This window comes from Ochotona princeps, chromosome 8, assembly GCF_030435755.1.
Source record: "Ochotona princeps isolate mOchPri1 chromosome 8, mOchPri1.hap1, whole genome shotgun sequence".
NCBI classification, from domain to species: Eukaryota; Metazoa; Chordata; class Mammalia; order Lagomorpha; family Ochotonidae; genus Ochotona; species Ochotona princeps.
In genome coordinates this window covers 12590837-12614117 of record NC_080839.1, presented here as the reverse complement: position 1 = coordinate 12614117, position 23281 = coordinate 12590837, and the positions used below count along the sequence as shown (strand labels likewise).

Below are 23281 nucleotides of genomic sequence, written 5' to 3'. Positions count from 1 at the left end.
CCATCTTCTGCGGCTTTTCCAGAAGCAGCAGAAGGGAGCTGAATCAGAAGCAGACCAACCACGACTTGACTGGGCCCTGCGGGCGCTGGCGTGGCAGGTGGTGACTGAACTGCTGTGCCACGTCGCCCTCTCAGATTCCTTTCAATTGATTACTTATTGATTAGTGCACTTACTTATTGGCTGCCTTAGATTGTGTTGTTAGTGTCAGCTGGCAGTACTGTTTCTTGTGTATTTGGTATTTATTTTAGAATGAGGTGTGGGCTTGATAGTTCTAGAGAGCTCTCGTTGGTTCTCTTATTGTATAATTGGTGTCTTTTCTATTAGTACTACTCCAGCAGTGGAAGCTCATTCTCTGAATGTGAGCAGGTCCTTCCAGGGGCTGGGAGCCAGCCAGCTTTCAGTCTGAGCAGTCTCTGGTACCATAATGGGAGAGGGTAGCAGTTAACCTAGGTGTGGTTTCTCCCAAATCACTCAGTTTTCGAGTAAAAAATTATCTAGAAGAGGGCATGGAGGAGGATGAGGTGAAAGAAAAAGGAGCTAACTGGCTTAGGGTTTCTCCAAATACACTTTTTTAAAAAAGCATGAGATCTATTACAAAAGGCCTTGGGTGACTTTAGTCTGAATTCCTCTTCAAAGTTTAGATGTATGATACACAAGGCAATCAAAGACAATTAACATTAAGGCAAACTTTTAAAATTAAACTTCAAAATTAAAGTCTGGCTAGATGGACTTTAACTCTGTCCTTCTGACTGACTCAAAATCCTGGCGCTTCCCACTAGGTGGCTCAGGTCCCTCCCTTCAGTGTGTGGTAGGATGTGTTTCCACCCTTAGCCCGTGTGGTCATCTCTTGCTGACTGCGTGTCTTTCTTGTATTCTTCTCGGTGCTCAGGGATTATTGCCTTTTACATGTTTTAGTCATTGTGTGGGATTTCAGCAGACAGTGAAGATGAGTGTGTGCTTAGTTTTTTTCTTGAACCAGGAATCATGAAATGCCAGAACCATTAGATGGTTTTAATGATCGTATGGATCTGAATATGTATTAGCGTGTCTTGTGTTACTGTAATGAATTAGCTGAGGCTGGGTGATTAATCCTATTAAGAAAAGTTCTGGGGATTCCAGAGCCTGCATCAGAGCACCCCAAGAAGACAAGAGATGAGGAGTGTGCATGTCTCTCTTTGGTCTCTTTCCCTCTTATGAGGTCCCCAGTATTTATCTGTGACCTTCACTCCCAAAGACACCAGCTGCAGACACCAGAGTCAGTGGAACTTTCTATCCTGTTGGTCCCTTACAACATGGGAACACATGGGGGATGGATACACAGCCTGCCCATGGCAGGGAAACCATGGCAGAGGAAAGAGCTAACATGAGTTGTTTCTGTTATTCGTTTATTATATAAACATAGTCTCCTACTCTGGCTCTTAAGTGAAATTTGCAGGTAAAGATTCTTTCAGGCAAGTATGGCTTTACCATCAGTCTCCTTGGACAAGAAAGTTTGCGACTAGGTTCTGCTTGGGTGGAGGAATGGCTCACGATGTCCCCCGAGACGAGCCCTTACTGGCATTGTGCTTCACGTTGTCAGCTTGTTGGCGGTGTCCCTGCTCAGTTACAGAGCCTTTAGGCATCGGAACAGAAGTGGGGAGGGATTCTGGTCAGACTCACTCACTTTCTCTAAGATGTTGCCGTTCACCAGGCCCCACCCTGCCTGCTTGAGGTGGAGCCTGGGAAGGTGGGTGTTGGTGGGAAGCAGAGGGCCAGCTAGGAGCAAGGACAGCAGGGCTTGGCAGCTAACTGGCAGGGTCAACCACAGTTGGATGCGCCCTCTTCTCTTTTTGCTGTCCCCTTTTGCTGCTTTATTTTATCCTACTCACATCTGTAAGAGTAAAAACAAAAAAGGCACAAGTCAAATAACAATCAAAATACTTTTTAAAATAAAACCGGGGCTGCAAATACTGAAAAAACATTTCTTTCCATCTCATTATTAACTGTAACTCAAACCTCGTATTTGGTTGTTTTTGTACTTTTCATTGTGGTGTACTTCTTGGTTGAGCCCTCTGTGGAATAATTAAAATACTGAACCTGTGTGGACAAGCCAAGTTCAAAAGGTGAGTGTGCTGTGGCGGGTAGAAGCCAGCGCCAGTCCTAAACTGCCCTGGTGGTGTTCTGCTCGCTCTGTGACTTGGACTGTTTCCACAATCTTGCTCTTCAGCAGAGTGAAGATAGTTGGGAAACTTCAGTGAGGTGATGTTTGTAACCTGCTTGACATTGTCCTTGGCACGCAGTACTTTTAGCAGCCGTTGTTATTAGCTTGGTCTCTGTGGCTAGCTCCTAGATTTGTAGAATTTTCCAGCTGGAGCCAGGAAGCTGGTACCCGGAGTTGCTGGAGATCTGTGAGTCGGGACTGTCATGTTCGGGTGTCCCAGAGGGTGGCTCTCGGGATCAGCTGAGCTAGGGCCTCCCACAGCGTTCACATGTAAACTGCCTTCTCCTAGAGGCTATGCATGATGGCCTTGCCTGTTCAAAGGCTGTGGAGGGAGTTTATAAAACAGCTTTGTGGCTCTGATCGTGGAAAAATTAACAACACATTTTCTTTCTCTTTCAAAATTTAGATGTATCCAGTTAAAACGGACAATAGATGAAAATAAAAACACACTTCAAAAATTAAGCAAAGTAAGTGTTCTGGTTCATCATGTTCTGAGGCTTTGCTCTCTGTCAGGTGTATTCACTCTGGGAACTTCACGCCCGTGAGGTCCTGGGTTGCGTTAGTGAGTAGGTGTGATAGTAGACGGAGTTGGCTTGCTCAGTGCACTAAGCAAGTGTGTGATTTGGAGGAGGTAAGCCAGGGTACAGAATCAGCTCTGATGAGCTCTCTGAGAATCAAGGACTCAAAAAATCCAGAAGAGGCTATTTTCATTGTTTAAATTGTTGTTTATTTATTCTTTTATTTATTTGAAACAGTGACAGAGAAAGATATTCCATCTGCTAGTTCGTTTCCCAAATGCTTGGATAGCTGGGACTGACCAGGCCCACGCCCAGGAGCCAGGTACTCCATCTGGGCCCTACATGTGGATGGCAGGGACCCCAGGGGTTGATCTGATGCCTCCCAGGGTGTGCATTAGCACGAATCCAGGTTGGAAGGGAGGTGGAGACTGGATCCCAGGCACTCTGCAGGCATCCTAAGTGGTGGCTTAACCCGCTGGGTGCCACATCACCCACCCCTGTTTTTGTTTTAGCAATGTATAAGCGAGCTGTTCTACATATTTATGAAGTACTGTTTTTATTTTGGTCTCATTGCTTGTAATGCCCTCTGTGCCCGAGGGCAATGGCAGAGAAGTCTGGTGTCCGTGCCTCTGCAAGCAAGCAGAGGAGCGAGAAGCCATGTTTTCAACATCGTCTTTAGGGTTTGATTTTATTTTGCCTTACGTCTGGGTATCACTTCTGAATTTTTCCTGTGACACAGAACTTTTCAGCTCAGGAGGGAGACTGACCATATATTTAAAGACCTGGTTATTCATGTCCCACAGAAAGGAGGCTGGGACTCTCTGAGGTGAAGCGACCATGTCTCTCTGCCACTTATTACCAGAACTTGGGGTTGGTGCCTCTCTTGATGTTCCTACAGCCAGTGTTCTGTAAGAGCCTGTCCCTTCCTGACCAAACCAGTGCCCTCACTTTACTCTTTTCATTTGTTTTGCATTCCAACTCAAGATTCTACATGTCTCTTAACTATTTGTTTTTCCTAAGATATGTGTAATGTCGCATTGATATTTCTTTTGTTGTATAGCACTTCCTGGAATTTTTTTATTATTTTGAAATAATGTCCCAGGTAATTAAAATTCACTTTCCAGTGAGTTGGACCTGTGTTCTCTCATAGGCCGATGAACTTGCACCTGTCGGGAGCTATAACCAGAGGAAGGAAGAGGAGCATGATCTTTTGGATAGGCTCACCCACCAACTGCAGGAACTTGCTCTCACCATAAGCAAAGAAAACATAGCTGAGTATGCCTCGTTCCTTTCTGCCTTTCAGATATGACATCAACAACAGTTATATTTGGTTCAGAAAAGGACATGTAAGAGTACAGATAGAAACAAATGACAGTCACTGTAATCAGCCAACATTGACTTATTGTGTATAATAGAATGTGTTAGATCCCATCAGAGGTGTAAGGAAGAAGTTATTTCCCTGCAATATGTGAATTCCATCTACTGTATTAGAACTTCTCTTCTGAATTCCTTTCAGTGAACTTTCCAGGTGAGGAGGCAAATGATTAATCTAGTCGAGTAAACAAAACAGATCTGAAAAGGTAAGTGAAGAAATATATAAAATGTGGATGATGCTTTTAATGTTGGTGTTGGTGTGTAAAAGGAAAATAATTGCCTGCTGGCACAGTTTTCCCTCTCTTTAGTGCTCCTTAAGTTGAAGCACTGTTTGTCTTCTAGAGAGAACCTTAGTGATAATTTATGCAGATTGCAAACAAGACTTACAGTCTGGGGGAGGTAAAACAAAAGCTCAGTTACTCAGCTTCTTCAGGTACCGTTTCCCAACTGCTTCACTTCCATTTGGAAAACTTGCTAAACAACAACCATGCGAAGATTCCAGAATTCCCGCTGATTTTCAGTACTGAGAACAGGAGTGGGACTTGCTTTCCCCCCCACAAACAGCTGTATAATCTGGACATAATATACAGAAGCAGCTCTTTGAAAGCATTGCATGTCAACTCAAGCAAGGCTGACATCTTGGGTGTAGGAAGACATGTAAGGCAGTTTTTGTGTTCCCCTAGACTTTCTGTTTGGGAATGATTCATGGCTGTGGAGCAAGCTGATGGATCCCAGCAGAGTGCAGTCTTCTCACTGCCTGAGGAGGCAGAATTACATTTTGGAGTTGCTAAATCCAGTGGGCTTTGTGGACCTAGGTGCCATAAAGAGAAGGGAGTTGCAGAGAGATGACTCCACAAGTGGACTTCCCGGATCCAAGACATGATTTCAGGAGGCCTAGCAGAAAACAATAGCTGAAAAACGGAAAGCTTAACAAATTCTGAACATCATAGTTAGTTCCGGGCTAAGATCTTGGTGGATGCTTCCCATGTTCAGTGTGGATCTCAGAAGACCTGAGACTTAAAAGTAAGGAACAATGTCTGTGATCTAGGGATAAAGACAAACTGAGGTAGACCTGCAACAGATCATAAAGTAAGCCTTATTAAGGAACTAGACGGTGGAACTATGTGACATTAAAAAATTCAACTTTAGAGAAAAATAACTTACTACTTAGTTTGATTATGTTCAGTTCTATATTTATCACATATGGAATAATTTAAAGAAGTTACTAGATATGTAAAAATGGGAGATGAATGATCAATAATCCAGTGCTCAGTCAACACAAGCTGACCTGTACGCGACTCGTATAGTGAGTTCACGGACAGGAATTTCTCAATAATATAGGTAAAATGCTGAAGAACTTAGGAGAAAAAGTAAATGAATTGGAAAACCAAATGGAGTGCCTTAGGAGAATCCAAATGTATAAAAAAAAAATCAAAGGAGCATTCTACAACTGAAAAATATATACTATTTGGTGAAATCAGAGCAAAGACCTCCCCAACCTGATTCCTTCTATAGACTTGGAAAGCTGGAAAGTACCTTAGAATCAAAAGGAAAAAATGTGAGAATTAGCAAATAGCCAAAACAGTTTTCAGTATGTTAAAGAAAGATGGAGAAATTGATTATTAAAGGGGTATAACAAGTTGAGAGACAGAATTGAATAAAGAACAAGATAAAAACTATAGTATGTGAAATTTTTTTTAAAAAATTAACTTCGCCAAAGACTGGGTATGAGAAAGGACAGAATCCATGAACATAAAAGACAAATCAATTTTTTCAAAAAGTGAACAAAGGAAAAAGGACAGAAAGAACAAAACAATGTGAGTGAAGTGGGGCGTGATCAAAAGTTATAACAAACTGTACTTGAAGTCCTGAAGAAGAAGAGAAGGAGAATGGAGCACAGCAAATATTTAAAGAAACAACAACTGAAAACGTTTTAAAATTGAAATCTGAAAGCTGCCTACACACTGATCCAAGAAGTTGGAGAACCTTCATTTCATTAGAATTAAAGCACCAAAGTGATGACAACCAAAGAGAAGTAGAAACCTTAAAAGCAGCCAAAGAAAAAGGAAACACATATGGACAACAGAATTTTAGTTTGCATTTCATTGAAAAAGTACAAGTCAGGAGACAGTGCAGTAACATCTTGGAAAGGTTGACAGATAGAAAAAAAATGCATGAATCCAGAATTCTGTATCCAGCAAAAGTATTTTTCAAAATAGGAGGGAAATAAAGACATTTCTAGACAAAAGATGAGCAAATTTGCCAACCCATCTGCAGTAAAAGAAATCCAAGGGAAATTCCTTGGAGTGGAAGGAACTAATCCCGCATGGAAGTTTGAACCTGCCAGCAGGGATGAGGAGCTGTGCTCTGGGGTGCATGTCAAGCTTTCAACTTCTTCCATCTTTTCTGGATGTCTTTAAGGGACAGACTGTGTAAAGCTGAAAGTATTTTGGGAGTTTCTAATGCATGATCAGTTTTCATTTTTTGCAGTTATGACCATAACATTTGAGACATGTTATCTAACACAAGCATCTTCTGTGTGACACACTTCACAGCCTGCTGGTGTTTAGGGGAAGTAGACAGCACTTCAGCACTGTGTTTGCGAACCATTTTAAGCTGCAGAAATCATCCAAAAAACCCCACAAAAAAAGCGTAAAACCTCAGTAAGTGGAATGAAAAAAGGTCCTGTTTACAGTATGACACGTGTTACCATGTGTCAGAGGCAACTTGTTGTCACTGTTTTGTTCATGGCCACAACAAGCACAAAAACACTGCAAGCTCAATTTAGTTTGGGGATTATACAACATTTCAGTGAGCGGGCAAGTTCCATTTATGATAACTACAAATAAGGCTGGTGCCAGTGGTTCAACAGGCTGATCCTGCACCTTGTGGTGCTGGCATCTCATATAGGCACCAGTTCGCATCCTGGTGCTCCACTTCAGATCGACTCAGCTCTGGCTATTGTGGCCATTTGGGGAGTGAAGCAGCAGATGGAAGAGCTTCACTGTGTTCCTGCTTCTCTGTAAAGCTGCCTTTCAAATGAAAATCGGTAAATCTTTTGGGAAAACCTACAGATACGGAGGATTAACTATGTGGAATAAAAATATGCAACAATAACACAGCAATAATGCAAAGGCTTGACAGGGTAAAGGAATGATAACATCTTAAGGTTCTTTCATTTTTGATGAAATGTAATCATCTAGCTTAGACTGTAAGTGATGCATGTGGTAACCACTGACAAGCAGAATTGGAAAAGCAGCATAAAGTGGGATGCCTAAAGTCAATCTACCCTAAAAAGGCACAAAGGACAAAAAGGATCAGGTGATCCAATAGAAGCTAAATAACAGAATGCTTTGAATTAAATCATTTGAATGGTTGCATGTAAAAGAAGTAACACCTAAAGAGACTGTTAAATTGGATTGAAAAACCCTCAAATATGTAAGGGAGTCTCTAAAGCTTTTTGGAAAAATGGAATTGATGTGTATTTTTCACATAGTTGAAACTTTATTTCAGAGAGAGCTCCCACCTACTAGTTAATTCTCTAAATGCTTGCAACAACTGGATCTGGACCAGGTGGAAGCCAGGGGCTAGGAACTCAATTCGAGTCTTACACAGGAGTGCAGGCACCCAAGGACTTGAGGCCTTACCTCCTGTTTCCTATGGGGCACATCAGCTGCAAGCTAGAGTCAGAACTTACACCCAGGTCCTCTGTTGTGGGATGCAGGTGTCCCAACCCAGCATCTTACACCAAGCACCTGCCCTCCACTTCTTGAAGCCCCCTGGCAAACTGTTTAGAAAGATGCATTTTAATATAAAGCTATAGACACATTGAAAATGAAAGACCAGAAAAGATACTCTAAGACAAAAGGTGAGACAGTTGCATTAGTACCAGGCAAAGTAGGCTCCGGGGTTAGAAGTAACTTAATATATAAGGAGTGACATTTCATGATGATAGGGTCAGTGGGAAGAAATCATCCAAAATGTGTTAGGTCGAATAACATAGGCCCAAGTGTGTGAAGCAAGTTACTCACTAAACAACAGCTGGACAATTCAGTGTGTAACGTTGACCTAATTTTGTGTGCACATGTGTGCAGAACACCACACTGAACCCTGCTCTCGCATGGGAAACTCAAAAGAAGCTCCAGGCTCCTAGCTTTGGATCAGCTCAGCTCTTGCTGCTGCAATCATGTGGGGAGTGAACCAGCAGATCTGTCTTTCATTCCCTCTAAATTCTGCTTTTCCAATCAAATATATCTTAATAAAAAAACAAAAAGACAGTCCAGCTAAAGCATCCACTGAGGAAGTTGAATCTATAATTTAAGACTCCCAAGTTGCTCCAAAGGCTTACTTTAACAAGAAATATCTGCAGGATAGACAAAGAAGAAAAACTTTTCAGATCATTTTATGGGTATGAAATAAGGTGCATATCCAAACTTGATGAGAACACTGTGAAAAGATTGCAAATCCCCAAGAGTAACCACACAAAGCCAATAGAAAGTACTGGCAAATCAGATCCAGAGGACAACACATTATGAGCAAGTAGAATGAATTTAATCCAGAATGCAAGACTAGCTTAGTCTTTAAAAATTCATAAATGGAATTCACTAAATTAACCTAATGAAGGGGAAAAAATCATATAATGTTACCGTTATTCTTGGCAACATTTTAGAATAGCTGACTCATGTATTACGTGTATAAAAATATCTGCTCAGAAGGAAAATAAGTGTAGCATATTTTATGGATTGTTTTTTATTCTTGCAGTGCAAACATTTTTTAAAATACTTTATGTCAGTCTGGTATGCAGTGTTCTAAAGCTATTTGAGACAAAATGAATCCAATGTTCCTCTTTATGCCAGAAAATAACATGTAGCTGGCTAGCTCACTGGAAAGTTAGCAGTGCTCATCTCACTCCCAGGGTCCCCATTTAAAGAGAAGCTGTTCTAACGTAAGTTCGGAGGGCTGAGGTCTCTGTTGGGTTCATTGTAATGGCCCAAACACATACTGTGGGTCACATAGAGTGGTTCCCTAAGCTGAACGCTAAATACAGCTCAGAGGTGTATTAGCGTCTTCTCCAAGGGAGCACTATTTTCCACCGCAGTCTTCATCACCTCTTTCTCTTCATCACTAATGCTGTTTCCTTGTTTACACCGTTGTCCTGCACAACTTTTGAAAGCCATCCTCACCTTTAACCCTTCTTTTTGCACTGTAGCCCCATTGACGTTTCTAAAGATCAAATCAGACCCTACCCGCTCCCTACAACAAGGTTGCCTGAGCTACATTTTGCCCGCTTCTTTGCAGCCTTGGCTCCTGATCGTTGTCCCCAAGCGTTGCCCTACCAAGTTCCCTGATCTTGTCACTCTAGCTCTTTTCCTTCTCCCTCACTTCTATTCCTTTTGCCTGATTATTTTCAACTCAACCCTCAAGACCTAATTTTAAGCTTCCTCTGACTGCCGACCTGTGCTGCCTGGTTTGGGTGTCCTATGGATACCTCTAGCGTAATAACTATTGAGGTATGTGATTATCCATTTCCCAGATTGTCTCACTGTAAGCTTGAGGACAGGGAGTCGTTTCTGGTTTACCTATGTGTCCACTGTGTCTGATTCACACACCTGACAAACAGATCATCATTATCACAGCTGAGCTTCCTGGGGCACTTTCTGTGAGCTGGCCCTGTTGTAAACACTTTGCAAATTGTCATTCTTCTAATCTCCTTGACAATGTTAGGAGACAACTTTTAGTATCTCCACCTTACCAACAAGAAGTTAAAAGAAAACTTCCCAAAATCATTCAGTGAATAGAGTCAGAACCAGATAAAAAGCCCAGAACCCATGGCAGGCTGGCAGGCTCTCCCTAATGACGATGAAGCAGTGTTTGCTCCATGAACGGACTTTTGACTTGAATACAAGTCTCCTGCCCTGAATCCAGCCCAAGCAAGCTCCGTCATCTCGCATACATCACTCAGGGGCGTTTGGCTGTTGTCCACCCTCACTCTCTCAAGTCGCGTAAGTTTGGCTAGGTTGTACAAACACTCGTTGTACTTCTCCGCCTTATTCCAGACATGGAACAAATCTTCCATACAGAGAAGTTGTCCTCACACTTGATCTGTTTTTGTGTATGATTTCTTCTGACCTCAGCCATGGGAATATTTTTGCAGGATTGAGGCACTTACAGAGAAAGAGGAAGATGCCAGCTCTGTTGAGGAAGAGGAGGAGGAGGAGGAAGAAGAAAGTGAAGAAAGTGATGAAGAAGAAGAAGAATCAGAGAAGGAGGAGGGAGAGAAGCAGGAGAACGAGCCTGTGCGCCAGGCAACAAGTGAAGGATACGTTGCCATTGGAGATTTTACTGCTCAGCAAGCTGGGGATCTGACGTTTGAGGTAGGCACAATAAGCTGGGAACTTGATCTAAGGCTCACTGTACATACCCAACAGAATGAAAAGGCCTTCCCGTGCACCCATATTGCATATTTCTAATAGTATTTTTTTTAAAAAGACTCCAGTTTCTTTAAAATAATAATTATGATTTTATTATAAATAGCAGTAATATGAAATTATTAAGTCACCTCTTCTAATGGCTTTTGAAAGTGTCTTTAATGTTGCTAACTCCAAATCTAGAGGTAATACTTATGATTTAGTTTTGATTGTCATGTTGTAAATTTGTTCAGGTGAGTTCGGCAATGCACATTGCTCAAAATAGCTGGGAACCCTTTATGTTACTAAGTAGCAGTTCTTTTGATTTTGGCATAAATGGGGCTTGTATCCAAGTTTGCTTGGTTTATGCATCAATAAGTGGCAGGTTAAGATGGAGGAATAAAGTTGTTGATTTTTGTTTGTTTGGGAGGAAGAGAGCTGCCGTCTGCTAGTATGTCCAGAGATGCCCACAACAGCCAAGACTGGGCTGTGCCGAGAGCTGGGAACTCAGTCCAGGTCTCTTAGGCAGGCAGCCACAGCGCTTTCTTGATCCATCTCTACTGCATCCCAGGATCCTTCTCAGCAGGAAACTAGAGTTGAGCAGCCAGAGCCCGGAATTGAGCTCAGACATTCTGATCTAGGATGCGGTCCTCTTAAGCACTGGGCTAGATCACCGCCTTCATGTGCTGGGACATGAACCAGTGCCTCTGTGGGATCCTGGTGCTTTGCAAGGGGTGGATGAGCCAATTCAGCCATTGCGCTGGGACCAGTAGAAATCCTTTGTACCTCCAAAACAGGCTTTAAAAAAAAAAAACCAAATGGATGAGTGTTACTCAAGACGTATCTGGTAGATTGGGTGGGCAATTATATTAGGTCAGTACTGCTTTGCTTCAAAATTGAGTTTTTCAGTTGATTGTTTTGAAAGTCTATATGCTGCTTCTGAAAGACATCCAAAGAGATTGAGAAATGCCAAAGTATTTTATATCATGATGAAGTTGTTGAAATAAGTATGCTGTTCCCCTTTGAAGATTTGGTTCAAATGTCTGTGATGTGAGCACAAGGGATGATGCATTGAGAGCCACATTTATAATCACGTGGACTTAAGGGTGGGTGGATAAATTCTGAGGTAACATTAAGAGAGAAGCTGCCTGTACTTGAAGCGTTAGCAATGGAGTAATGTGTTTCTGCTTTGTTTTGCTTAAAGAAAGGAGAAGTTCTCCATATAATTGAAGAAAAGCCTGATGGTTGGTGGGTAGCCAGGAATGCTAAGGGGAATGAAGGCCTTGTTCCCAGAACCTACCTAGAGGTTGGTCTTTGTCCTTTATGCTTTCTTTTTCTCTTTAAAACCTTTTTTTCATTTTTAATGAAACGTTGCTTTGGTCAGTTGATTAGGGAGTGACTGTAATTCAGTGTATATTAAGTTCAAAACCTGCTATGTTTTTCTTTACAACACATCTCTGTTTGGACTAATTTTGAGCTCAGCATCCACTGCTTTGCACAGGACATGTCTAGATCTTTTCTTATGTTAGAAGAACAGTTAGACTGATTGCAACCTGCAGTCACTGTCAGTTATGTTGCCACACCTCCCTGTCAGTCTTGTTACCAAGTGAGCTATACAAAGTCCCCAGAAAGGGGCTTACATAGGTAGGAGCATAGTTCTTGGGAAAGATAGTAGAGAACTGGCTAGTGCTCTATTCTCTCCTCTCCTCTGGGAGAGGTGTCTGATGACTGGAGCTTTCAGTGATTCTAAGCAGGGAGAGGAAAAGGAGACGAAGCAGTCAAAGGCTTTAACTACTCCTTTTTAAAAAGGAGTTTTTGGAAGTTGCACAAACAACTTCCAGTTGTATCTCCTTGACAACACCACCCCCAAAGAAGGGTTGGACAGTATAGCTGACTTCTTGCTAAAACTGGGGGTTCAGTAGGAAAAGCAGCCCTGCTGGGAAGAATCCGCACCTCCATCTTTGCAGACTCCTAGATATTCATCCTTCTATCTGGATTTATTCCAATTTGCCCTTCAGGAGAGTTAGGGCCGTTTGTCCTGCCCCCTGCATCACCAGAGAGTGTTTGTCTGCCTGCACGTTAGCTGGTGATGTTTGTCACCAGGCTTGTGAATTTCTGCCTGTGTGACTGATGAAAAAAAAGGCATTACTGATTTCATTGCACTTGTTGAAGCTGAGCATCAGTTCTTGTGCTTTGTGACCATTTGCATTGTTTCTTTGTGAATTGCCCTTCTGATTTTTGAGACCATTTTTCTAATGTTTTTTTTAATCTTTGTCTTTTGATATACAAGAGATATAATATTCTAACAATAAGGACATGAATTCTTGGACATTTTCATTAGATACCCTCACTGTTGACTTTCAGTATTGCAGTTATTTTGTAAGTGGCTAAATTTGACAGCTTTTTCAACTATGGCTTTTTAAAATGTTGCTATGATTGGAAAGGGCTTCCCCACCTCAAGATGATTTTCTTCTAATGATTTTGTATTCCTAGTATTTCCAAGTGTTGGACACTTTTTGTCCGCTGATTATTTTTGAAAGGAACATTATTTGTTCACTACCCAAATATGTCTGAAGTGTTTTTTTTAATAGACCAGTGTTTTTATTGGTTGATTTTTGCTTTAGTTACCAATCATATTTCAATGATTTTTCAGCCCTGTAATAAAGAAGAAGAGGAAGAAGAGGAGGAAGAGTCCAGTGAGGAAAGCAGTGAGGATGATGTGGAGGCTGGGGATGAAGGAATACAGGGAACCGAAGCCAAGCAGAGGTACCGGGGCGGGAGAGGATGCCGGAGCGGGCATAGGGAACCGGGGACATCTAAGAACATCTCCACATGGAGACAACTCGCATCTTGAGAGCTGTTCATATTCTCAGCATACTATTTTCATATTATTATCATGATATATCATGATAGATATATTCTCACTGTAATATTTTCATATTGTTTGTTTAAACAGCATGACTCCTTTTAATGGGTATTTTGAGTACATTTTGTCCAACATTGGTTCACCTAGAGACTGCCAGGTTTTCAGAGTACAGTGTTACTTAGTTCTTTGATTCATGGAGTTTCCTGTTAGAGTGAATAACCTGTCTCTCCATTCGTTGCTATTCTGTCTCCCCAGGACAGATTCCCACTGGAGTGCTGTTCGGAAAGCTGTCTCAGAGGTTGGTGTCACTTGTCTTGTTGATGACACCTTTTATCTGAAGCCTTATGATATGTCTGACAAGTAAGACACATTTGGTACGGTATGAATGACTCTGCCTAACAGTGCTGATTGAGTTCAGGTTCAACACAGGATGGGAACTGTGGGCCACAGCAGTGTCTCCTCAGCAGGGTGCAGGGTGTCAGTGCACGGAGCCTGACACACGTGCTGCTGGTTTAGGGGGCCTGGGCTTGGCCGAGAATCATTGTTCAGGTTCTTCTGTGCCAAGTGAGGGTAGTCTCATTTGGGGTGTATTTGAAAAGCTTGGAGATGACACCATTAATGCTATTGGAATTTTCTATCATGTAGGTGAAAACTGATGGTAAATTAATTATTATTTGAAAAATCCTGAAAATCTCCGACAAGAACATTGTATAACATTGGGCCCAGCGCTATAGCCTAGCAGCTGAAGTTCTCGTGTTGCACGCACCAGGATCCCATATGGGTGCCGATTCTAATTCCAGCGGCCCCACTTCCCATTCAGCTCCCTGCTTGTGGCCTGGGAAAGTAGTCGAGGTCAGCCCAAAGCCTTGGGGCCCTGCACCCGTGTGAGAGACCTGGAAAAAGCTCCTGGCTCCTGGCTTCAGACAGTCACAGCTCCAGCCGTTGTGGCCACTTGGGGAGTGAATCATCGGATGGAAGATCTTCCTCTCTGTCTCTCCTCTTATCTGTGTATCTGCCTCTCCGATAAAAATAAATAAATCTTTTTAAAAATTGCTTAACAAGCAAAAGTCCTCTACTAAATGCATCACTAATCACCATTAGCCATTAAGTAAGTGTGTTCCATAACATTCTGTTCCTACTGCTTCAAAGGGTATGCCTGTGTGTGTACACATGTGCACACCTGCACAGAATCTCCGTGAATTCCTCAATGCTTGCCAGCTGATGGTGTTAACTATCTGTTAATGGCCATGCACTATACATTTTCCTAAAACAGCTGGTCTGGACCACGGAACTCAGTACACTGGGCCCTGCGTAGGGCTTGGATCCTTGGGAAAGGCCCGGATTCAGTGTATCCTCTCAGGAAGTCTGAGGTTAAGTTGCAGTATTCTTTCACTGATGTCTGTAATTTACATTTTTCCTTTTTGATGGCGGTCACCATCATATCAACGGCAGAATACAGAGGTACGGACACAGGAATGGCAGCTAACAAGCCAACTTTGGTTTTCCTCTCTTCAGCAGATCACCACTGTGGATGTGTTGACCACCATGGGAGCCATTCCCTCTGGATTCAGGCCTTCCACACTCGCTCAGCTTCTGCAGGAGGGTAACTAACCGGGTCCGCCAGCACTGCACTCGCCCACCAGGCAGTCAAGGTTCAAAGCTAAGGTTTCCGTCCTAGGCAGAACAAGCTGGAGAGGCTAAGTCTCACCTCTCTTCATCCTTTCCGAGACAGTGAGGGAAGGCTCTGTCCTCCCAGAGGCCAGTGTGTGCTGTCCATGACCTGGATTCAGAGCCCAGTCCCTGTCCTTCTTCCAGAAGTACACCTCCCTTGATGACCAGCCCTCCCCCATGAGTCCTCAGCCCTCCGCCCGTGAGTCCTTAGCCAGCCCCAGCCGGCTTTATGGCTCATTGCCCCATCAGCAGTAACAGTACAAGCGCGCTTAATACTCGTGGAGCAGCTTCAAAGTGAAATCTGAGATGGCCACAGTACTTGTATCTTCTCAGATGTCAGAGTTTTAGATGAGGGATGCACAACCCATAACGTCCATGTAAATATTCTGGACTCTGAAAAAAATCCAAATCTGAGACACTTCTGGGCTGGAGCATTTTGGGTATGGCTGCTCAGCCTGGGTCTCCCATGTGCGTGGATCGCCCCTCCGGTGCTGGTCCGCTCCAGCCCAGAGCTTCTCCTCTGCTCCCCTTGTGCCTTTCTGTATCCTCATCATCCTTGGAGCTCTTGAATTATTCTGGGAAAGGCGGCCTTGGGGTTGTCCCTGCTGGGAAAGTCTTCCCCTTCTCCTCTAGAGGGCTAGGCCCTTCTCATCCTTTGGGTCTCGGGGTAAACTTCACCTTCCTTGAATCGCGTCATTCCCTACTCCCACCACGAGAGCACCTGTAGTAGCTCTGTGTCAGCTTATAGTTTGTTTCACTTACTTGATTCAGTTTCTGAGTTTTGCAAGCCTGTTTTTCTCCTGTGAGTTAATGAGGACAGTGCATGTATCCTTCTGATTCACTGTTGTATGTCTAACTCCTGGCACAGATCAGGGACTTTAAAAAAATGATTTTTTGAATGAGTAAAATATTTTGCAATAAATATCCATAACTGCTAGCATGGAATGACAGTATTAAAGTGCTTTATGGGACTGGTGCAGTGACAGGCTAATCCTGCACCCCACTGCACCAGCATCCCGTGTGGATGACGGCCCGTGTTCCGGCAGCTCCACTTCCCATCCAGCCCCCGGCTTTTGGTCTGGGAGAGCAGTTGAGGATGGCTCAGTGCTTGAGTCACTGCACCCATGAGAGTCCTGGAAGAAGCTGCTGGCTCCTGGCTTCTGCTCAGCTCAGCTCAGCTCTGGCCGCTGCAGCCATATGGAGATTGAAACAGAGGATGGAAGATCTGTCTGTCCCTCCTCCTCTGTAAATCTGCCTTTCAAATAAAAATAAATAAATCTGTAAAATCGCTCTTCAGAAATGAAACTAGTGATTATATATTTTTCCTAAAATCTCCAGAAAATACTTAAGGTAATTACATTTTACAAAAATATGTAGATGAATCGTTTTTTTAAAAAAGATTTATTTCTTTGAAAGGCAGAATTACAGAGCAAGAGAGAGAAACAGCGCCTTCCACTCACTGGTTCACCTCTAAAATAGCTGAAATGGCTGGGGCCGGGCCGGGCAGAGCTAGGAGCAGGAGCTTCATTCAGTCTCTCATGGGGGTAGCAGAACCCCAAATATGTGAGTTATCCTCCACTGCTTTTCCCAGGCCCTTTAGCAGGGATCTGGAAAAGAAGTGGAGCAGCAAGGTTTCCAACCAGATGCCAGCACTGCAGGCGGCGGCTTAACGCTTGACACCATAGTATCTGGCCCCTGGATGAGGCATGATATCAGCCTAAGGGTCTTTAAGAGCTTCCTTCAAGCTACTGTAAGAGGACCTTGATGTGCTTATATCTTCAAGTTTGGTGTTGTTTTGTGTAGAAATCTAGATCGCACCTGTTCACTGGCAAGCAAGTCTGTAGTGAACAGCATAGCATTTTTAAAGTGTCTGTTTGCTGAGTTGGTAGCATAAGCTTCTGGATTTGTGGGCTTAGGTTTCTTTCTTTTTTTTTTTTGTAAGGGAAAAATTATTATTATGTTTTACAGGGAATCAATTTCAAGCAAGTTACTTCTTACAGCCAGAACTCACGTCATCACAGCTGGCTTTCAGGGATCTGATGTGGGACGCTAAAGCAGGCACTGTAAGTGTAGCTTCAGTACGCGAAGTTCTGACTGGCCTAGACTGTATCTTGTTGGCACCTGTGCTGATGACATGTCTATCAATTAATACAGTGTAGAAAAAAAAAGAACTGTTTCTGTGTTGTAATACTGAGTGGTGATGTTTTCATAGCTAATACTAAAGTGGGACTGTGTGTCTCCCACTGCTCCCTTTCCCATGGTCACTAAGGATACGCAGGGATATTTGTATTCTAGTCATTCTGTCCCTCCATCTATTCATCTCTGTGGAAGGAACACCAGTCACACTTTCTACAGAGTTGGGAGAGTTCCATCTGACCTCTTGACAGCTTAGGACGGTGATAAGGATGTTGAGCTCAGTGAATTTTACCCGGGGCCATCATGAGCAGTAGGGACAGTGCCGTTATTTTACCTATGTGCCCTGAGGAAGTCGGCAGGACTTTATCCTTACACACTTTGGGGCATGCCAAGGGTGAAGGGTTCCTGGTATACCTCCCTTTTAGCAGGTGTAAGCCATGTTAGAGTGCATCACCCTCTCTGCTACCTGGCTCCTGTCTTTCTCCCTCCCCTCCCCACGCCTCCAGGGCAGTCAGAGGACAGCGTGGGGAGGCCTGGGAGGGAGAGGGGTTGGTGCACAACTTCAGTGGCCTCTTTGCTCTCAGCTTGAGTTTTGCCTGCATCCTGTTGGTGTTAATTAATATGTGTTTTCTAAGTAAGTTAGACTTGTTGTCCTTGATCTGTGGAATGTATGACATGTGAATAAATGGCATTTGATTTTATGAATTTGTGTCCAGAGGACTAAAAATGTGGCTCTGTTTCTTTTTTTTTTTTTTTTTTTTTTTAAAGATTTTAATATTATTGGAAAGCCGGATATACAGAGAGGAGGAGAGACAGAGAGGAAGATCTTCCATCCGATGTTTCACTCCCCAAGTGAGCCGCAACGGGCCGGTACGCGCCAAACCGATGCCGGGAACCAGGAACCTCCTCCAGGTCTCCCACGCGGGTGCAGGGTCCCAATGCATTGGGCCGTCCTCAACTGCTTTCCCAGGCCACAAGCAGGGAGCTGGATGGGAAGTGGAACTGCCGGGATTAGAACCGACGCCCATATGGGATCCCGGGGCTTTCAAGGCGAGGACTTTAGTCGCTAGGCCACACCGCCGGGCCCGTGGCTCTGTTTCTTAAATTAAAAAGATGACAAATAATTAGATATTATTTTATGTTCTAGAACAATGCAAGTTATTTAGACCAGAAGATTCTAACAATAAAGCAAAATATAAAGTTAAACTAATTGTAACTGTCTTAAAAAAAGCAGAATAATTTACTCATTTATTCATTGTTTGGACTACACCTATGAAGCATATCTGAGTAATCACATCACACAATACTTCTATTCCTGCCAAAACATCTATTTAAGAATCCAAAGAACAGTATAGATAATTGTTTGCATTCAAGCAAAGGAGTTGAGGACTGACACCATGGTTCAACAGGCTGATCCTCCAAGTTCAAGTGCCAGCCTCTCAGTTGGTGTCCTGGCTCCTCTGCTTCTGATTCAGCTTCCTGCTTATGGCCTGGGAAAGCAGAGGAGGACAGCCCAGGGCTTTGGGACCCTGCACACTGACATGGGAGACCTGGAAGGAGCTCCTGGCTCCTGGCTTTGGATCAGTTCAGCTCCGGCCATCGTAGCCGTTTGAGGAGTGCATCAGCAGATGGACAATCTCTCTGTCTGTCCTTCTCTCTGTAAATCTGTCTTTCCAATGCAAATACATAAATCTTGAAAGAAAGGAGGAGTTGGGCAGAGGCTTTTGCCCCTTGGTGCCAGCGCCGGGAGGCTGTGAAAGCCTTGCTGGTTGCGCACCCTGCAGGAGTGAGACAGACCCTGGCCCTCAGGGATTCTGCGCCCAGGCCAGGCCTATCGCTGGTGGTGCTCACTCCCCTTTAAGTCGTCTCAATATAGTTATGAAAAATTACAAGAATTTTGTGAAAAATTTACTTGCAGTGAAGGATTTTAAACACAGTCTCAAAATGTTCTCATGTGCCTGCTTAAGTAAAATTGTTCTTTTTTCTTTTTGCACACTGTTTTTTAAAGCTGCATTTTGAAGACAATTTAGAGAATGGATTTGTGTTATGAAACATTAGGAACTTAAAAAAAAAACAATGAATTTTTCTTGCAGATTAGGTCCATCCCAAGTCGCGTGTCCTTGATCCTGACATTGTGGAGCTGCAAGATGATTCCGCTTCCGGGGACAAGCGTCCAGGTGCTCAGCAGACACGTGCGCCTCTGTGTCTTTGACGGCAGTAAGGTGAGATCCCAACCCTAGGGCGGTGAGAAGCCACATTGCTAATGCCCCATAGGAAGGATGCACTGTCTGTCATCTCTCTCCACGTGACCTGTGTACGCGGCTGCTCTGAGGATGTAAGCTTGATCCCTGGTTCTTGCTGCTGTGATGTTGTTACGTCACAGGTAACTCCTTTGAGCCTTCCATTGTTCACTTCTGAGAGGGGAATGATACCGGTCTTCTAGTGTCGTATGATGTCTGAATCTTAGGTTTAGAATATTGCATTTTTGACAAATGCACATGTCAGTGTAAACAGTGAATTGCCACTACGTTACAGAGCTACTGTGTGTCGTTTTCCAGTCAATTCTTTCCTGGTTCCTAAGAAAGTTATTTATTAAAAAGATTCGATAATCTTTATACATTTGAGAGATAGAATGACAAAAAGAGAGATGTAGAGAGAGACAGACAAGCAGATCTTGTACCTGCTGGCTCACCTCCCACGTGCCCAGAATAGCCAGGGCTGGGCCAGGGTGAAACCAGAAACTGGAGATTACACATCTCCCACAGAGGTGGCAGGGACCCAAGAGCTCAGCCCATCACCTGCTGCCCCCCAGGTACACGGTGGCAGGAAGCTGGTGTGAAGTGGAGACAGAATCCTAAACATATACACACCAAATGAACTTCACAACTCCAAAGTACGTGAAGTAAAAACTGACAGAACTGGAAAGAAAAATGGGTGAAGCCACAATTACACAGGTGGAGGTTTTAACACTCTCCTCAATCACTTAGGACAAATAGATAGAAAATCAGTGATAACATCAACTAGATAGATCAAATGTGTTTGTACAGCACATAAAAAATGCTAAAGCACCCATTCTTTTTTTTAAGATTTATTTTTATTAGAAAGTAAGATTTACAGAGAAAAAGATCTTCCATTGCTGGTAGACTCCCCAAGAGGCCACAGTGGCCAGAACTGGTCCAAAGCTAGCTATCAGGAACTTCTCCCTGCTCTCCTACCTGGGTGCAGGGTCCCCAGGACTTAAGCCACCCTCTGCTGCCTTCCCAGGCCATAAGCAAGGAGCTGGGACAGAAGCGGAGCAACTGGGACTTGAGTTGGTGTCCATAAGGGGTGCCAATGCCACAGATGAAGGCTGCTACACATTGTGCCAGCCCCAAACAGCGTTTCTTTCTTCTTTTAAATTTTATTTTTGATGATTTTTACATCGTTGATCGGGGTGTGAAGGGTCAAGAGCTAGAGGAGAGTGGGTGAGACCATTGTTTACACATTCTCTTTTTTCCTTCCTTTATCTGGAGAAAGGGGGGAGATAAAGGGAGAATCCATACCCAACCTGCCAGCCATCCCGGGGTTCTCGATGTGGGGCATGCTCCGAGGGTCCTGCTTAAGAGGCTTTGGTGGTTCAGCAGTTCTGAATTGCTGTCAGTCTCACCACTCCAATTATGATGAAATCGCTCCAGAATCTACTGGCTGACATAGTCCACCTTAGAGTCTCCATTTGCCCAGATAGTCACTGCCAGTGCTTGGCTGGGGTAGTTGATCGATTTGTTCTGTCCTTCGTCCTCTGCTATGGTACCAGGTGTCCTCTGCAGGCTCCAATATACTGCCAAATCCTCCATGTGCATCTGGATATGTTGTCCTCTGCTCCTTCTGTTCTGCTGTTTAGCCTGACAAAGTGCAAGCCTCTGCCAGCTGGTACTGCAGGAAAGCCCAACCCACCCACACCCACTGTGACTTATGCATGCACCAGAAAGAAGTCAGGCCAGACTGGCTTTCCCCTGATCCAGCTCACACGTAGGACATCAGGTGATGTATCCTTGCTGGGCCTGGTCTACCCCTGATCCCAGCTCTCAAGCTTACCAGTGGGAGTAGTGGCCCAACAGGGGGGTCCTGTAGCACCCCCCTCACTGGGTTTGCCTCCATCCCTTCCGAGTATGAGGTATGCTGGTTGGGCAGTGCGGCCTAGTCTGGCATGACCTGTCTCACCTCAGCATTTACCAGTGGGTGCTGCAACCTGGCCGGGCTCTGGCCCCACCTCCAGTTCCAGCTCACGCTGGTGGGGTCTAAGCCTAGCCCAGCCCAGCCAGCCCTCAGTCCTGCCCCTCATGTGAACTGGCTTATGTTATAACCCAACCCAGCCTGACCCACACTCCGTTCTGGCTCTTGGATTTGCCAGTGGATGATATGAACTGGCCCAGCCTGGCTCGCCCCAGACCTGAGCCAAAGGTATGGCGGTGGGTACCATTACCTGGCCTGATCTGGACTGCTCCCTGTCTTGATTCTTGTGCTCACCTGCAGGGACTGTGTCCTGTTAGGGGCAGAGGAGTTCCCTAAGCTCCTCCATCAGGATGTCTCCCAATGCCAGATCTTGTGCGTGGGTGGGTCCATGGTGGGTCCATGGGCCAGCCCTACTTAGTCCACCTCCTGTTCTAGCAGGAACAGTGGCCATCCTGATCATTCCTCACCTATTCCAGTTCTTGTTTTTGGGTGCTACTGCCCAGCCTAGCCTGATCTACACCCAGATACAGCTGATTTGTGGCTCCACAGGGGCAGAGACCTAGCCCAGCCCATCCTACACCCACCCTGGTTCTCATGAGTACCAGTGGGTGCTGGAGTCCAGCCCAGTCTGGCATATCCCAGACCAGGTCCACACCCATCCCGAGGGACACTGCAGCCATGTCCAGACCAGATTGCAGCCTCCATTCTGTCCCTTGTGCTCACCAATGGGAATCAGGACCTAGCCAGGGTATCCCCTTAGCTCCCCAACCAGGCCTGTTCCCAGACATAGATCTTGCACATGCCAGTGGTTGCTCTGACCCAGCTTGGCACAGCCTCCCTGTCTTGGCCTTTGCCTTCAGATGCTGCAGCCTGGCTGATCCAGCCTGCCCCCAGTTCCAACTCTTGCTGGTGGGTGCTGCCACTTGGCCCTGCTCAGTTTGCTCCCATCCCTAGCACATGTTAACCAGTAGGTGTGATAGCCTAACCGGGCATGACCTGCACTCCAGCCTGATTTTTGCCCTCACCAGAGGGCTCTTTGCTCGGCCCTGCCCAGTCTGCCCCCTTCCAAAACCAACCCACACAATTGCCAGCAGATTGAGCTACCTTGCCCAGCCTGCCCAACACCCAGACCTAGACCACATGCTCACCAGCAGGAGCTGTGGCCCACCAGGGGAGCTTCCCCAGTTCCCCCTAATATTAGTCCAATTCTCACACCCAGATCTCACACATGCCATTGGATGCTAGGCCCTTACCTAGCACAGGCTGGCCCCTCCATTCTGGCCTTTGTATGGGCTGGTGGATGTTGCGGCGCAGCCCACCCCACACCCTGTTTGAGGGTGCCTGTGTGAGTGCTGCAGCCTGGACCTGCTCAGCTTGTTCCCAGCCCCAGCACCCGTGAGTGTCAATGGGTTCTATGGTCATACCTAGCTCAGCCCATCACCACCCCAACTCTCAGGCCAAGCAGTGGGACTTGTAATTCTATAGGCTTAGGCCCACATATCCCCCACATAGTCTACACCCAGACCTGGTTCTCTTGCTTGATGGTTAGTGTCATGGCCCAGGCGACTGTGACCTGTCCCCTGTTCCAACACTCACTGTCAGATGCTGGGATCTGGCCTTGCCAGGCAGGCCCCCAGCCATAGCTTTCTTGTGGGCCTGCCTCACTGGCAAATGCTGAGGTGAGGCAGGCCATACCAGACTGATGACCATGACCATGTGACCCCATTCTTTGTTTCCTTGTCTGTTCCACATAAGAATTGAAGATTGAATGCATTGTTATAAGTACTTGAAACAATACATAGAAGGCAGTGAGTGCTTTATTCGTGTAATTGGTTGAGAGAACATGTAGCAGGTTAAAGAAGAAATGAGTTGAGAGGCAGATAGAAAGAGACGGAGG

At 44.8% G+C, this 23281-nt stretch overlaps 1 protein-coding gene across 2 annotated transcripts in view; it reads left to right on the top strand.

The window, feature by feature from the left end:
• Nucleotides 1–23281, top strand: part of NPHP1 (nephrocystin 1) — a 52688-nt gene that overhangs the window by 7013 nt on the left and 22394 nt on the right. The window contains exons 3-11 of one of the 2 annotated variants that reach the window (XM_012928579.3): nt 2607–2667; nt 3869–3993; nt 10247–10466; nt 11704–11805; nt 13153–13265; nt 13621–13663; nt 14884–14968; nt 17005–17099; nt 19266–19394. In XM_012928579.3, the coding sequence (XP_012784033.2) occupies nt 2607–2667; nt 3869–3993; nt 10247–10466; nt 11704–11805; nt 13153–13265; nt 13621–13663; nt 14884–14968; nt 17005–17099; nt 19266–19394 (973 nt within the window). Of the gene's footprint in view, nt 1–2606; nt 2668–3868; nt 3994–10246; nt 10467–11703; nt 11806–13152; nt 13266–13620; nt 13664–14880; nt 14969–17004; nt 17100–19265; nt 19395–23281 lie in introns of both variants that reach the window. The other variant, XM_004590839.4, reaches the window with a different exon arrangement.